Here is a 14,155-nt window from a genome sequence, read left to right as displayed (position 1 = left end):
TCAGAACCCAGTAGTTTATGAATGAAATAAAGATACTTTATTTATTACACAGGCACTTGGAGATTCACATGCCCAACACATCTGATACACTTAACAACTATGGAAACACGAGTGGAAAATGTCTGTTTGTAGGATCAAGAGAGAACTTTCACCATGTAAAGGTAAATGAATGCATTAACAATTTTTCCTTTACTTTCCTCTAAGAATTTTCAAAATCCACTAAATTTTTAAAAGTTACACTTGAAATAATAGGCAACAAAAACTGATCCACATTCCAACTGGTAGGCTAACTTGAACTGTGAGCAATTTAAACTTTTATCACAATGAAACATATTTATAGTCATGCTTGAACAGATTAGGTTAGTAGCATGCATTCCATTCTGCAATATGAATATTGTTAATCTATTTCCCAACCAAAGTCAAAAGATGCCCAGTGCATAGAAAAATACAAATCACTGTAGTCAATATATTACGGGACTGGTCTTGGGACTTACATGGTGATGATGAAGTCCTGAAATGCCATGCCCACAAAAGCACATTAAAAAGTGGATAAACATATTTTATCAGACAATCTCTAAAAATTAAAGAGGAGAGCTTTAAATTTGGGGGATGTTCTTGCTGTGTGCTTTGAACAGGGCCTTTCTGCTCACCTCCTTCTGGCTTGACTGGTCCATCAGACATCACCTTCCTGAGGGCTAGCTGGCTTTGGTCTTGGTTGCCATTGGCTGGTGGAGGCAGATTATCAGACTGAGTTCTTTGAATTGGGAGGACTCCTGCTATGCTGTGTCTGTGCTGCTTCCTGGCATGATTAGACTGACCGCTTTTATGTGCTGCTGTGGCAGTGTGGGTGAAATGGAAACCCAGAGTATGTATCCTCAGATGGAACCAGCTTAAATGTTATTCATGCAAACAGAAGTGCTCTTTTGCTGTATTTAAATAAGTTGTGTTTTCAAATGCCAAAATGACACCACATGCACAGCACTAAAGGGGTTTAAAACTGGCTGTTTCTTTGGAAATGATGACTAGGGAGATGCAGAGAACAACGATCTATCTCCATTGCCTGGCTAATGCCTTTTAGAAGTAACAGGGCACCTACATTTGTGAAATATTTGCACTTATTTTTATATAATTATATCAATTGACTAAATTTTCACAAATGAAATGAAAATACAGCAGTTAAGATAGGTCAATTGTTATATTTTGCTTGACTTATAGCTACCAGACATAGTACATTTTGATTTCCAATGGTTAGAAAAAAAATCTGTAAAATCTGTCATCGCATACAAAGTGTGATCCAACAGAATGGACCCAATTGTGCTCCTCAATGAAGTTGCATTGCCTCATGACATGTGCTTATATATATATTAATTTAATGTAGTTTTTTGAGAATATAAGAAATAAGATTTTCTTCACAGACTTTTCAAGACTACAAATTTTTGCACATGGAAAGTTACCATATTTCACAAGCATAATTTATTAGTGTTTTAAAGCACTGTCTTGAAATGGCTTTTCCTCCAAGGTTCTAGAAGTTGACTGTTGGTTGCATTATCTTCTGCCTAGACTTTTTGAGTGTTTTCAGACACAAGAATCTAATTGTGAATCTGCTCTAAATACTTATATGAGTGCACTTTTTAATTTTTTGGTATAAGGTCTGAAAAACTGGCAGCCACTTGTGCTTATAATTTCTGTATTCTAAAAGATATTTAAGCGCAAACAAAAAGGACACACAACATTGCTTTGCCTCCAAACATCACAGACACTGTATCAAATGCTATGAGCCAGGTTGGATGGATGGTGTAAACAAAGGAGAAACAGCCAGTTTTATTTCAGTCTATGTAAATAAAAAAAATCTAAATAAGAAAGAGCATATTAATGTATTGATATCGTTCTTACACAGACGAAGGGACAGAGAACAGGGTGAGCAGAGGATGTTGAAAACTGAAAGCAAACAGGAAAGGACAGCAGGAAAGAAAGGCAACAGATGAACATTAAGCTGCCATGCTGAGGAATTTATTTGCGTCTTTTACTTGGTTGAATGCGGAGTTGTTGCACGGCAGCTTCGGCAGCAGCTATGGCAGCCCCTGCATCTTCCAGGTGGGTCTGAGTGACGCTGGTTTTGCTTTGACTGCGAGATGGTCCATGAGAACGGAGATGGCCTTCTGATGATGATTTTGAGCTACCAGGACTACTATGGGATTTCTCAATGGTGGGAACCTGCATGTCTGGTCACAAAAGGGTAAAACATGAGTTAAAGTTGTTCCAGCACTCCTCCTGTCAAGCTTAGTCTACACATAATTTGAAACTGTCTAAACTTTATGTTAATTCTGGGTCTTATATGATTCATTTATGCAACTGGTCATCATAGAGAACTGTGATTAAACATCTGGGAAACAATTTGGGGGAGGAAAGGCAAAAGGATGATAGCAATGAGAAGAGATAACTTTGAAAAAAGAAATACATTCTGACTAGCTTCTAGTAATAAATATGTTAACTTCTTGTTTCAACAAGCACCTCTGCTAATTCCAGTACAGGTCAGGTAGGAGACGGTACACAGGAGGAGTTTTAAGTAAAAACAGGATGAAGGATGTAAGTCACTAGGACATATTAAATGTGGAGATTGTAGAATCATGCCTCAAACCATTGTAGAGAATGTATGGATCACATATTTCCTAAGGCAGTCATAGAAAGAGATCTTTATACTAATGATCTTGCAGAATGTTAAGCAAGATAGAGTTGAGATGGCTAAGTAGAACCCATAAATGATCTATAAAACTCATTAATAAATAATCTACAGCACTCGTAGTCAGTGGTTTATGATACCAACTCAGTGGCCTACTGGACATGGACTCACTTTCTCATCTCCTAGAACACTTGCATTAATGATTCAGAGAATCTCATATACAAAGAACCACTTTTCAATTTGATGGACTTTCCTAGAAAAGGTGACAAAGAAGTAATATTCAAGTCCAATATAAAAATTATATTTAATACTTATAAATAGTTCAGTATATGTAGGTAAGGTACCACACGTTTTATCCCACAGAGGCAGTAACTCAGTTTATGATGAGGATTAATGTTGTGTTGTAGGACAGCTGGTAATGAACCTCTCAAAGGAAAAGCTCATTTGAATGAGAGTGCTGTGCATATTTGCATATTGTCAAACCCAATGTATGGCACTGTTATTTAAAAAATAATTTATTAAAAAATTAGCTTGAGTTCAACATTTAGGAAAGACTTAAGTAAATTTCAGCATACCAATTGTTTTGATGACAAGGGAAAATATTCTTTGTATGATAAATAAAAAGTAGCATACAAAATTATATTTATTGGGTAAGACAATATTTATGGACAACCAGAGATTCAAAAGTAGAAGGATTATACCTTAATGCTAATGATGATTATGTCTAGTCAATGAACCAGTAGGGATTTTTCTATTATCTTTATGAAATACCCAAATGCATTTTCTGAAATCATGTTATCATGGATTTTGAGGTGGAATAGACCAAACAGCTCATATAGTCCAACCTCCTCCATTTTACATGTTGGAAAATGGACAGTTAGAGAAGTGAAGATTACAAAGTCCTACACCTAAGTATGGATGATGATCTGAGAATAAAGCCCATCTCTCCTGAATCCACATCCATCACTCTTTGCATGACATTATATTAAGTATTTTCCAGTCATGTCTAGTCTATTAGTATATGTTAAATGTACAAACATTTACACTAAGAAGATACAGACTGAACAAATAGACACAAAGCTTTTTCTGCTTAAAAAGTATTTCCTACCCTTTGATGGGTCAGGGAAGATACCATGGCTTCTGCTTTTGATAACAGATGGCTTTGGGGACTGCTGGCTGCTCTGACTGGAATGCGACTTGCCATGATCGATGCTTTCAGTCTGTTCTTTGAGAGGATACCACCTTGGAGTGTTATCGAGGTGAGATGTGCTAGATAAATCAATCAATACCTGAAAAAAAGTGTAACAAATCAATGACATTTAGGGACTAAAGTACATTTAATTCATTACTTTTTCTATGTTCTAAAATTTATTAAAGGATATAAACCAAGGAATACAGTATAACTTTTGAGGATGATGATTCTTTCTTCTTCATTTTTCTTTACCAATGATACTGGAAACAATGTCTTTTACATACTAGATGCTTAATAAATGTTTGCTTGAGCTGAACTGTATAAAATTTTTGACTATTAAATAAATTATTTGGATATGATGTTAAAAGGGTCACAAGTCAATATGTTCATAAAACAAAACTTCTTTTTGTTGTAAGAACTCATTTTAATCTTAACGGTGAAACCCCGTCTCTGCTAAAAAAACAAAAACAAAAAAAATTAGCCGAGCGTGGTGGCTGGTGCCTGTAGTCCCAGCTACAAGGGAGGCTGAGGCAGGACAATGGCGTGAACCTGGGAGGTGGAGCTTGCAGTGAGCTGAGATCGCGCCACCACACTTCAGCCCAGGCAACACAGCGAGACTCCGTCTCAGAAAAGAAAAAAAAAAAGAACTCATAACTCATTCTAATCTTAAACTGGACTAGCAACCTTGAAAAATGTTTGATTTTAGTCACAAAAGAGACAAACTGGAAAAGAATGAGAAAGTTGCAATTATAAATTTATTTATTCTATTTTAAAACACACTTTAGTTCACATTTGAAATAGGGATACGACTAACACATTTCGTCGTGGTTTAATTGGCAACTTTTCTTTTCTTAGTACATTGGTGCATTTTGCAGTTGCTGACATCTTAGATATGATGAGCTAAAAAGAAATGAAAACCAGACCAATGGATATATGCTTTAGGCTCATGTAAACATAAGACCATAAATTAGAGGGACTTCAATAAGTCAATTTTTTGAGACATAAAGTCAGACATAATACTAATCTAGAGTACTCTTGCCTAAGATCAAGATTCGTCCAAGTGGCTACAGCTGGATGGAGCTGGAAGGTAAGGGTCAAATGCTCCGGTTTTGGTGAAAAGAGAGGTGCAAAGTCTTAACAACCAAACAAGGCCTCATTATCACCTTGATTACACAACTGTTTTATATAATCTCTATCAAAAGGATATCATATTTTGTAGGTTTTGGAGATTATTTTTAATATTCTTTCATAACTTCTACCCTAAGCAGAACACTAAACAATATGTGTGTGTATATATATTATATATACTATATATGTATAGTATATATATTATATATGTATAGTATATATACATTGTATATATAATGTGTACATAAACATATATACACTATACATACAATTGTATACACTGTATAGTATACAGACACATATACATTGTATGTATATACACATTATGTATACAATGTATATGTATATACAATGTATAATATATGTGTATATACAACATATAATATATAATCTACATTATACAATGTGTACATATCTACATTATACATATAATGTTCCTATGTATAAACAATGTATGTATTATGTTCATATCTATAAACAATGTATATATATCTATACATGTGTGTGTATATATAATAGATTAAAAAAATCACAAGATTTGTTCACTCTACCAATTTCATGATTAGGTTATTTATTTACTTTTAAATTTTTACAAGTACATAGTAAGTGTATGTATTTATGGGGTATATGAGATATTCTGACACAGGCATACAATTAGGTTATTTTGATTCCTTGATGTTAATGTAAAAATTGTTTTTATTGTTTTCTCCTACTTGTAGTTTTGCTTCTTAAAATGTTTTCAGCAATTTTTCTCAGGAAACTTAATTATAAATAACAATGCAATATATCACATCGAATCAATTAAAGAACGTGTAAATGCATTTTGAAAAGTCCAGGCCATTTTATAATATGATAAATTTATTACTTCAAATCTCATTTGGACTCACAGTATGATTGCATATCTTCCTATTGAAACAAAATTTCATCTTAGAAATTAATTATAAAGTACATCAAGTGATAGAGTGAAAATCATTTCTTGAGTTGGTATTAATCTACTCAAAGAGTAAATCAGGAAATAAATTCTATCTGCCAAAAGATTTTATGCAGAAATGGCTATCTTACAAACTTCAGAAATATGCTTTGCATCATGCTTTAATTGGTGGTTTACCATAGCAGCAAATAAGGGAAAGGAAGTCAGAGGCTTACCTCCCCAAGGAAGTCGTTGGATGAAAATCTATCATAATCCCAAACTGTCACCTCCAGTGTTTTCTTCTTGAGCTATATAGTTCAAATAGAAACCTAATTAACCTATCTTTCCATCATACATTTTCATTATACATATACAGTAGACATATTTATTTTTATTTCCTTAAACTCCTTCCATTTATGTGAAAATACTTAAAATTTTACCAAAAACTATGTAGTTTAAATATATTAAATATTACATAAAATTTGAATGATTTTGCACTCTAGTGTTTGATCATATGGAACATTATTTTGTGAATAAAATGATAATTCTTATTTATTGTATCCCCACCTCATTTTCAAAAATAGAAATCAGAATTTATAAGTACTCTAAATATAAGAAATTCATAGATTGCAAAAACGTCTAGTATTATATAGATGAAGTATTTGGATTAGATGCTTCAGCAATTTCTAAAAAACTTAGTAGCATTGTCTTATTTCTGCAGGTGAGTTTATTTTAAATTCACAAACCCAGATTATAATTTATATCAAGCTTTGTTTTTGTAATCAAATTAATCTACTAGAAGACAAATTAAGAACCTCATTTTGAAAGACAGTTCACTTGTAAATTGGTTTATATGGGAACTGTCTTTGCAGTCTTCTCTCTGAATTCAACTTTATACATTTCAGTTATTGTCTGTTACTCAAGCAAAGTTATAAAAATGCAGATTTTCAGAAGCACATTAGTGTAATTTTGTCTACAGTTACTTATCTGTGGTGATAACCCTTTATACTAGTCATCATTTTGTGTTCTTCTATAGAGTTTAGCACCACAGTGCCAGATTCTTAGGAGGCCTCAATTTAGCAAAGAGATGAGATCCTAAAATATTGTCTGGTGCAGTAATACAGTTCTATGCATTGAATCTTATTTTTTCTGTATACTGTGTATGAAAGTCAAAATATAGCCAGTTGGAAAATATATTTCCCTCTCAAATTTGATAACTGTGGCTTAGTCTATTAAAAATTTTAAATTCTGAAATAATCAATGGAAAATATTCCACTAGTTTTCTTATTTTATTTGTTTATGTTTTGGCTGCTTTGTCAAAATGTGCACATTTACTTTCACCCTATGTTTAAACGTCACTCATTTTTTTCCCATTGTCTACATTTCTTACATGTATTTTACTCAACTTTTTCTGTTTGATTGGCAAAATGTATATAGATCCAATTTTTGAATAATTGTGCTATCACTGTACTTATATTAGCCTAATTCTGTCACCTAGAAATAATCTTTACATACCTGTTCCATGGAAATACTTTTATAAATTACTGTTTGATTCCACTCAGGATTAAGACTTTTCTGGACATATTTAGTCCTTCTCTTGTACTCAGCACTGAATTGGGAGAAAAGAAAGAGTTATCTTGATTATTCACCTTAGTTGATGACTTCACAGTTAAACTAAAGGACATGCAGACTATTCAAGATATTTTATTTCAAATCACTCTATAATTATCTCATCATCCTCATGTCTTAAACCCTGAATGCACAGTGACAACTTAAAAATATGTTGGATGCTTGTAGTTTTCTTTGCCCTAAAGATTTTTTTTTAAAGAAATGCTTGTAGGTGTTCTAACTATACTATAATTTAGAAATCTTACTCTTTCCTGAACATAGGAGGTAATTATATGAACTAAATGGTAACATCAATGTTATTGCCCGATAAACAGTAATTTGGTGTTTAACTTTCCTATAGTTTTGCATGTATGGAAAAGCAAAACTAAAACATTGTTATGACTGTACTGATTGAGAAAAAGATGAAGAATGGCTGTTGCTGTGGCTGACATTCCGTAAACACTTGTTATCTGATATTTAAAGTATATTTACCAACACTCTTGGTAAAGTATATTTAATGCAGTTATAAAGCAATTTTAATTAAATATAAATTTTTGGTTTATATCAATATGTTATTTTACAATTGATGAACCAAATAAAATCTTTCCTCAATTATTATAACTTGGGACATTTGCATTAATCCTTGACTTTCCATTTCCTCTGAGCACCAATTAGAAGCTTATATGCTACACATTTAAAAACAACTTAATTTTCAAAGCATATCCTAATTAAGTCTGGCAGAACATGTATAGCTGTCACCAACTGATGGGGTTGAAATTAGATTACTGTCATTTGCTATTACCAAATGGTGCCCACACAGACAAGGCCTTTCTCTAACTCTCACTGCTTTTTTTCTGCATTTTCTGCCTAAGCTTATGTCTCACGTTCTAAATAATACTTCATCTCTGGTGGACACTAGAGTCCTGTAAACCAACCTCTTTGTCTGGGAGTCTTTACATATGTCTGGACTTCACAAGTTGCCTTTCCTAAAAGGGGCTGGATCCTGTCCCTTGTAATCTGTAGTTCTATTCCAAACTATTGTCAAACTAACTCTTGCTACATTCCTGGTCTCAAATACTGCCATATCCTGGATGCCTGGAAATCTTCCCCAGCCACTAATTTACCTACACATTCTAGAGAAAGCTATTGAGAATCAAACTCCAGGTCACCACTTACTTTTAAAGATGGGCCTACAGGCAAGTACTTTCCCTGTCTCTCTGATTTTATTTTCTTACCAGTCAGATACAAAGGAAGTAATTCTTAACATTGACTGCATAATGGGATCACCTGAGTTCTGGTGGTGGGAGGTGGGTCAGTCAACCCTTCACCCACTTCCCTCTTAACCCTGCTTACACCCCGAAGGAAAGTCTGATGTAATTAGTCTGGGATGAGGCTTGAATATTAGGATTTTTGAAGGCTCCGAGGTGAATCTAATGTGTAGCCAAGATTAAGAAGCACCGAGTTGGTGTTTCATAACACTTCACAAGTCAGCCATTGTGAGCTGAATCCAATTGAAATAAAGCAGTGTTCCTCCCACTTCAACCAATTTGAATGTACACAATTTGACAGTTGTCACTCAAGATAAATTACAAACAATTTTAGGGAAATATAGAGACAATGATTTAAAGAAAGAGGAGCTCTCATGGACTGTGGATAGGAAGTTTCTATATAGACTTTTTAGATAAATTTGTCAATATCTGGTGAAGTTTAAGTTTATATACCCAAACATCCAAATATTCAATTTCTACTAATTCCACTTCTACCATAAATTCTCCTACCTGTGAACAAGAAATTTGTTCAAGAATATTAATTGTAACATTATTTCAATAGCAAGCCAATAGAAGAAAGAATAAATACATTTTGATATATTCATTTCAATGAAATAGTAAGTGGCACTGAAAATCAATTAAATAAATCTTAAAAGCCTCCATATATCAAGATAGATATATCTTGAAAAAAGTTTTGATCAAACACTTAATATAGTATGGTATAATGGTACAAAGATAAAATCATGTGAAATACGATTACACATCATATATACATGTATATTTGACATACATATATTAATATTGTAAGAAAACTTGTAAATTATGAATATTAAATTCAATTTAGTGAGTTTTTTTGATGGACAGGGAAGTGATTTCAGAGAGCCTCCGGGTATTATCTTTTATTTTAAAACATCTAAAACAAATATAGCAAAATCTTGAGATCTGACAAAATTGGAGAGCAAGCACACAGATATTTGTTAGGGTATTTTCTATAATTTTTAGTAAACTTGAAATATTTCATAATGAAAAATTCAAAAATTTTTAGTAAGATACGTTGCTTTAAATTTAGTTTTGGATTCTTTTTTGATGGTAACATAGAATTAATGACTTAATTTGATGGCGATAGAATTTGTGTCTACAAAAAAGTGTCTACACAGAAATAATACATAGAAATTAATACATAGAAAGAGTTAATAACTTTGATAGTGACATAGAAAGAATTTGTGACTACTTTTCAGTTAATAGTAAACGTGGATTGCTACTTGAGAATCATGGCTATTCTCCTATGTGAATATACACAGGAAACAAACACATGGTAGTATGAGTTTTAAAGCCTCTGTTTGTTTTGGACTTACTTACCAATGTGGTGAGGTTATGGAAACCATATTAAGATTTATCTAATATACTGAACAGTAATGAAATTATGCTTTTTAAGTTCTAAAAAATATGCAATTTGTTTAACAAGATGGGAATTAATACCAAATGCAAACCCACGTACTATCACTAAAGTTCTGGGTCTGCCAATATATATTAAAATAGTCTGCAGTAGTATTGAAGTATCTTTGAAGAGATTTATCAGTCCCTATCTTTTCTTAATCCATACATGTGAATAATTGTTATTCAAATTGTTCAAATCCACATTTAGTCTTTGTTTTCACTTATACACCTAGCAAAAATTATTGAATGCCAACTCCGTATCAGGAATTGTACATCTCTATCAACTAAAAAACCCTTGTATTGTATTGACATATGAGTATGTATTTAATTCATGCATGAAAAGCATTTTTAAAAGCAAGCATATTAAAATCATAACTAACATTTATTAAATGCCTATTCTTTCCTCTGGTAAAGTTCTAAGTGCTTTTCATGTATTAACTCATGTAATACTCATATTAACCCCATTTTACAGGTATTACTTCTTATTCCATTTTATAGGCGAGAAAACTTGAAGCTCGGAAAAATTAAGGCATATTGTCAAAGTTACATAGTTATTAACTGGTAGGACCAGGATTCAAACATAGTTAATTTGATTTTTTGCTCTTAAATAAATGTTATATGAACTCAGTTGATTAGGCCCATCATAAAATGTGACATCCATCTATTTTCTTAATTGCAGGCTTCACTACCTGAAGTATCGAGTTTGTCTTCTTTATAATCTAAAATACTCCATCTCAATTTAAATATATAATTTTTATACATATAATATAAATTATGTATAATGTGTACACACACATTACAAACATTATGAGCAAGTTAGGCCATCTTTGGAGTTGCCTAGGGAAATCCTGAACAGTACATCCTAAGCGAGTGTTGTGGAACAATTAGGCCTACTTATTATAAATACTGATAAATACCTGATGTTTGACCATATACATTTAGAAATAACCTAAACTGATTGGACAAAAGTTAAAATGTTCATTTTAATAGACTATCTTAATCATAGTAATGAGTTTGATTCTCCAATTCTCTACAGACCTAAAACATCCATTGCCTTTAGAATTAATGAAAGTAAAAACAGCTTGCTCCTAAACACCAATGAAAGCCTTTGCAGTATTTTTTGCACTTGCATTTCCTGACACACAGAGCTGGTCACACGAAGCCATTCTTTAATAACACTTGTTTTATAACTACCATGCTCTGATCATATCGTACACAATTTCAATGAACTGTGTTGCCACTTAACACAATTTAAAACTCTACACAAAATAGTCGTATCAAAATCTGTGGATTTACAAGTTGAAGGTAGGCAGGTAAACAGGGGGATTCTTGAATGTGAGCATAAAGTCAAGCTGAGAAATAAGTGGAGTTCATCCTCCCTTTCCTTTCTTGTCTAGTAAACACACTATATTCTCTTGAGGGAAGATTACATTAATGATTTAACAATAGGGAAATTAGGACAATTATATCTAATAATCAAAGAAGTTTATTAATAAGGGAAAATAAAAAGGTCAATACATAAAGATGGGACATGGTGCTTATCAAAAAATATCTAAAACTTCACCCCCTTGAAGTTTTGCCTTGTTTGTTTGTTTATTTATTTTTTTGAGATGGAGTCTGGCTCTGTCACCCAGGCTGGAGTGCAGTGGCGCAATCTGGGCTCACTGCAAGCTCCGCCTCCCGGGTTCACACCATTCTCCTGCCTCAGCCTCAGTAGCAGGGACTACAGGTGCCTGCCACCACCCCCGGCTAATTTTTTTTATTTTTTTATTTTTTTATTTTTAGTAGAGACGGGGTTTCACCGTGTTAGCCAGGATGGTCTCCATCTCCTGACCCTGTGATCTGCCCTCCTCAGGCTCCCAAAGTACTGGTGGTTTATTTTTTATTTGTTTTTATTGGCTATTTTGTCGTGCATAGGTATATCTACTTTTAAGGCTGTCTGAAAAAGTATTTGAAATTCAATTATTCTACTCAAGACCAGCAGGAAAACAGTTTCCATGTACATATTTTTTAATTTCAAAAGAAAAATTGAGAAAAGATAATGAAATTTGAAGGCTTCTTTGGTGTATCTACTTTTATAAAATAATCTAAAACATTGAAGGTATTCATTTCTAATGTTTTATCTGGTTTTCCTTTACTAAACTTACTACACACACACACACACACACACACACACACACACACACACACACACACACGTTTTTCAAAATTACTCCTCTGAGGTTGCTTCTCTTAATTTAGAAAAAGTACAACCTGTATCCCATTTTGTAAGCTCTGTTTAATGGTGTAATGGTGTGCTTATTGTCTATCATTTTATTTTCCTCTTTGCTCTCTGATGGCAGAGACTATGGCTACATTGTCAATTGTAACCCCTGCACCTGACACATAGTCTGTGCTAAGTAAATGTTCAGTGATCCTTAGAACATGCTTGTATATTGTTTTCCTTTAAAATCTATTGAAGTAAAATACGTTTTGGACATCATATTGTAAATATACACAACACCTGTACCTGCCTTCCATAGGTCCCAGAGGAAATGGTTTGATAGGCTACCAATGCTGTTTAGAGAAAGGTTCAGCCAGGAACTGGGCTTCCAGATATAATGATAGCTAAAAATAATTATTACATTCATAACAAAATCTCAGTAACGAGAAAATATTTTCACTTTGCTCAACAGTGTGATGAGAGAAAATCAGAACGAGGCCCTTCATGTATGCTCATTTCCATTTCTTAATTATCCAAGAGAAAGTATTGAGTTCATGCATGACCCAGACTTTTTCCTTGTCATTCTCTCACCTTATCTTGCCTGACATTTGGCCCTTCAGAGTTTGAGTATATTGATCAGAAGGTGGGAAGAAGAAAATAAAGAAGACAAGGAAACTAGATCAGTGTAATTTTTAACTAGTTAACAGGACTTCATTTTTAATTTAAGAATGAAAGATGTATTACATTTTATTATTAAAGAAAGTTGTTTAATTTTCTACATAGTATTTTTAAATAATTCAGTAGCTCAAGCATTCTGTAACTTTTTGTTGCAGAGATAACTAACCGTTGGTTACATAAAATGTATGATACACGTTCCTAGCAATAATAATAACAACTACCATTGATTGAAAGCTTATTATGTTCCAGACATTATGCTTATCACTTTTGATGTATTTATTTCATGTATTTCACAGAAAGCCTGCGAAGGGAGCTGTTATTATTCCTATTTTGCAGAAGAGAAAAATAGTTTTAGAGAAATCTTACAGCTTCTAAGTGACAGGGCTAAAATTCAAACGCAAGTTCTTAAGGACCTCACTCATTGGCTTCTATTGTCTAACTTACAATGTCAGTACCTTGTCAATATAATTCCCTCTTACACTGACAATTCTCAAAGACATGGTGAAAGTGATTTCTAAATGAAAGACAAGAGAGTAGCTTCCAGATCTTTTAAACAGTTATCTAAGACATGCCATTATTTATAATTTATAAAATATTCTCTCTTTTCTAAGTTAAATACAATCTCTATCATTCTGATAATTTCCCCCAAGTTTCTATATATAAAAGATAGGGAGATTCTGAATAATGTGATTAATAATATCTGTTCTAAAAATAATACTATTTCTTTGAAACAAAACTAATTTTGCATATCAGCCTGAGAGACCTGGATTGTGTTCTGTGATGAGAGAACCAGCCATAACGAGGAATCTATCACAGTGTCGATTACATTGTTTGCCACAATTATGTGGCTGCAAGGAAACAAAAAGTTTCTGGGCAATAGCAAGGCTGTGGTAACTAATCCTGTTGTTTGAAATATTTACATATTTATGCTTTTAAAAATCAGAAATAGCCTCATTTGGGAAACAGCTCATTAGTAGTAAATGTGTGAAATTTTAATGTCATAGACAAAAACGAATGCTGTACCATTAATAATCTGGGTGAGATTAAAATC

General features: G+C 33.0%; 1 protein-coding gene across 1 annotated transcript in view; it reads right to left on the bottom strand.

The window, feature by feature from the left end:
* Positions 1–14,155, bottom strand: part of PCLO (piccolo presynaptic cytomatrix protein) — a 400,611-nt gene that overhangs the window by 58,509 nt on the left and 327,947 nt on the right. The window contains exons 17-20 of the mRNA XM_015134174.3: positions 7,426–7,519; positions 6,147–6,218; positions 3,789–3,969; positions 2,028–2,222 (exon numbers count right to left, since the gene is read on the bottom strand). Of these exons, the coding sequence (XP_014989660.3) occupies positions 2,028–2,222; positions 3,789–3,969; positions 6,147–6,218; positions 7,426–7,519 (542 nt within the window). The remainder of the gene's footprint in view (positions 1–2,027; positions 2,223–3,788; positions 3,970–6,146; positions 6,219–7,425; positions 7,520–14,155) is intronic.

The sequence above is a fragment of the Macaca mulatta genome, chromosome 3 (genome assembly GCF_049350105.2).
Source record: "Macaca mulatta isolate MMU2019108-1 chromosome 3, T2T-MMU8v2.0, whole genome shotgun sequence".
Classification (NCBI taxonomy): Eukaryota; Metazoa; Chordata; class Mammalia; order Primates; family Cercopithecidae; genus Macaca; species Macaca mulatta.
Note: the sequence above shows the minus strand (reverse complement) of the source record. Positions and strands in the feature narration are given on the sequence as shown.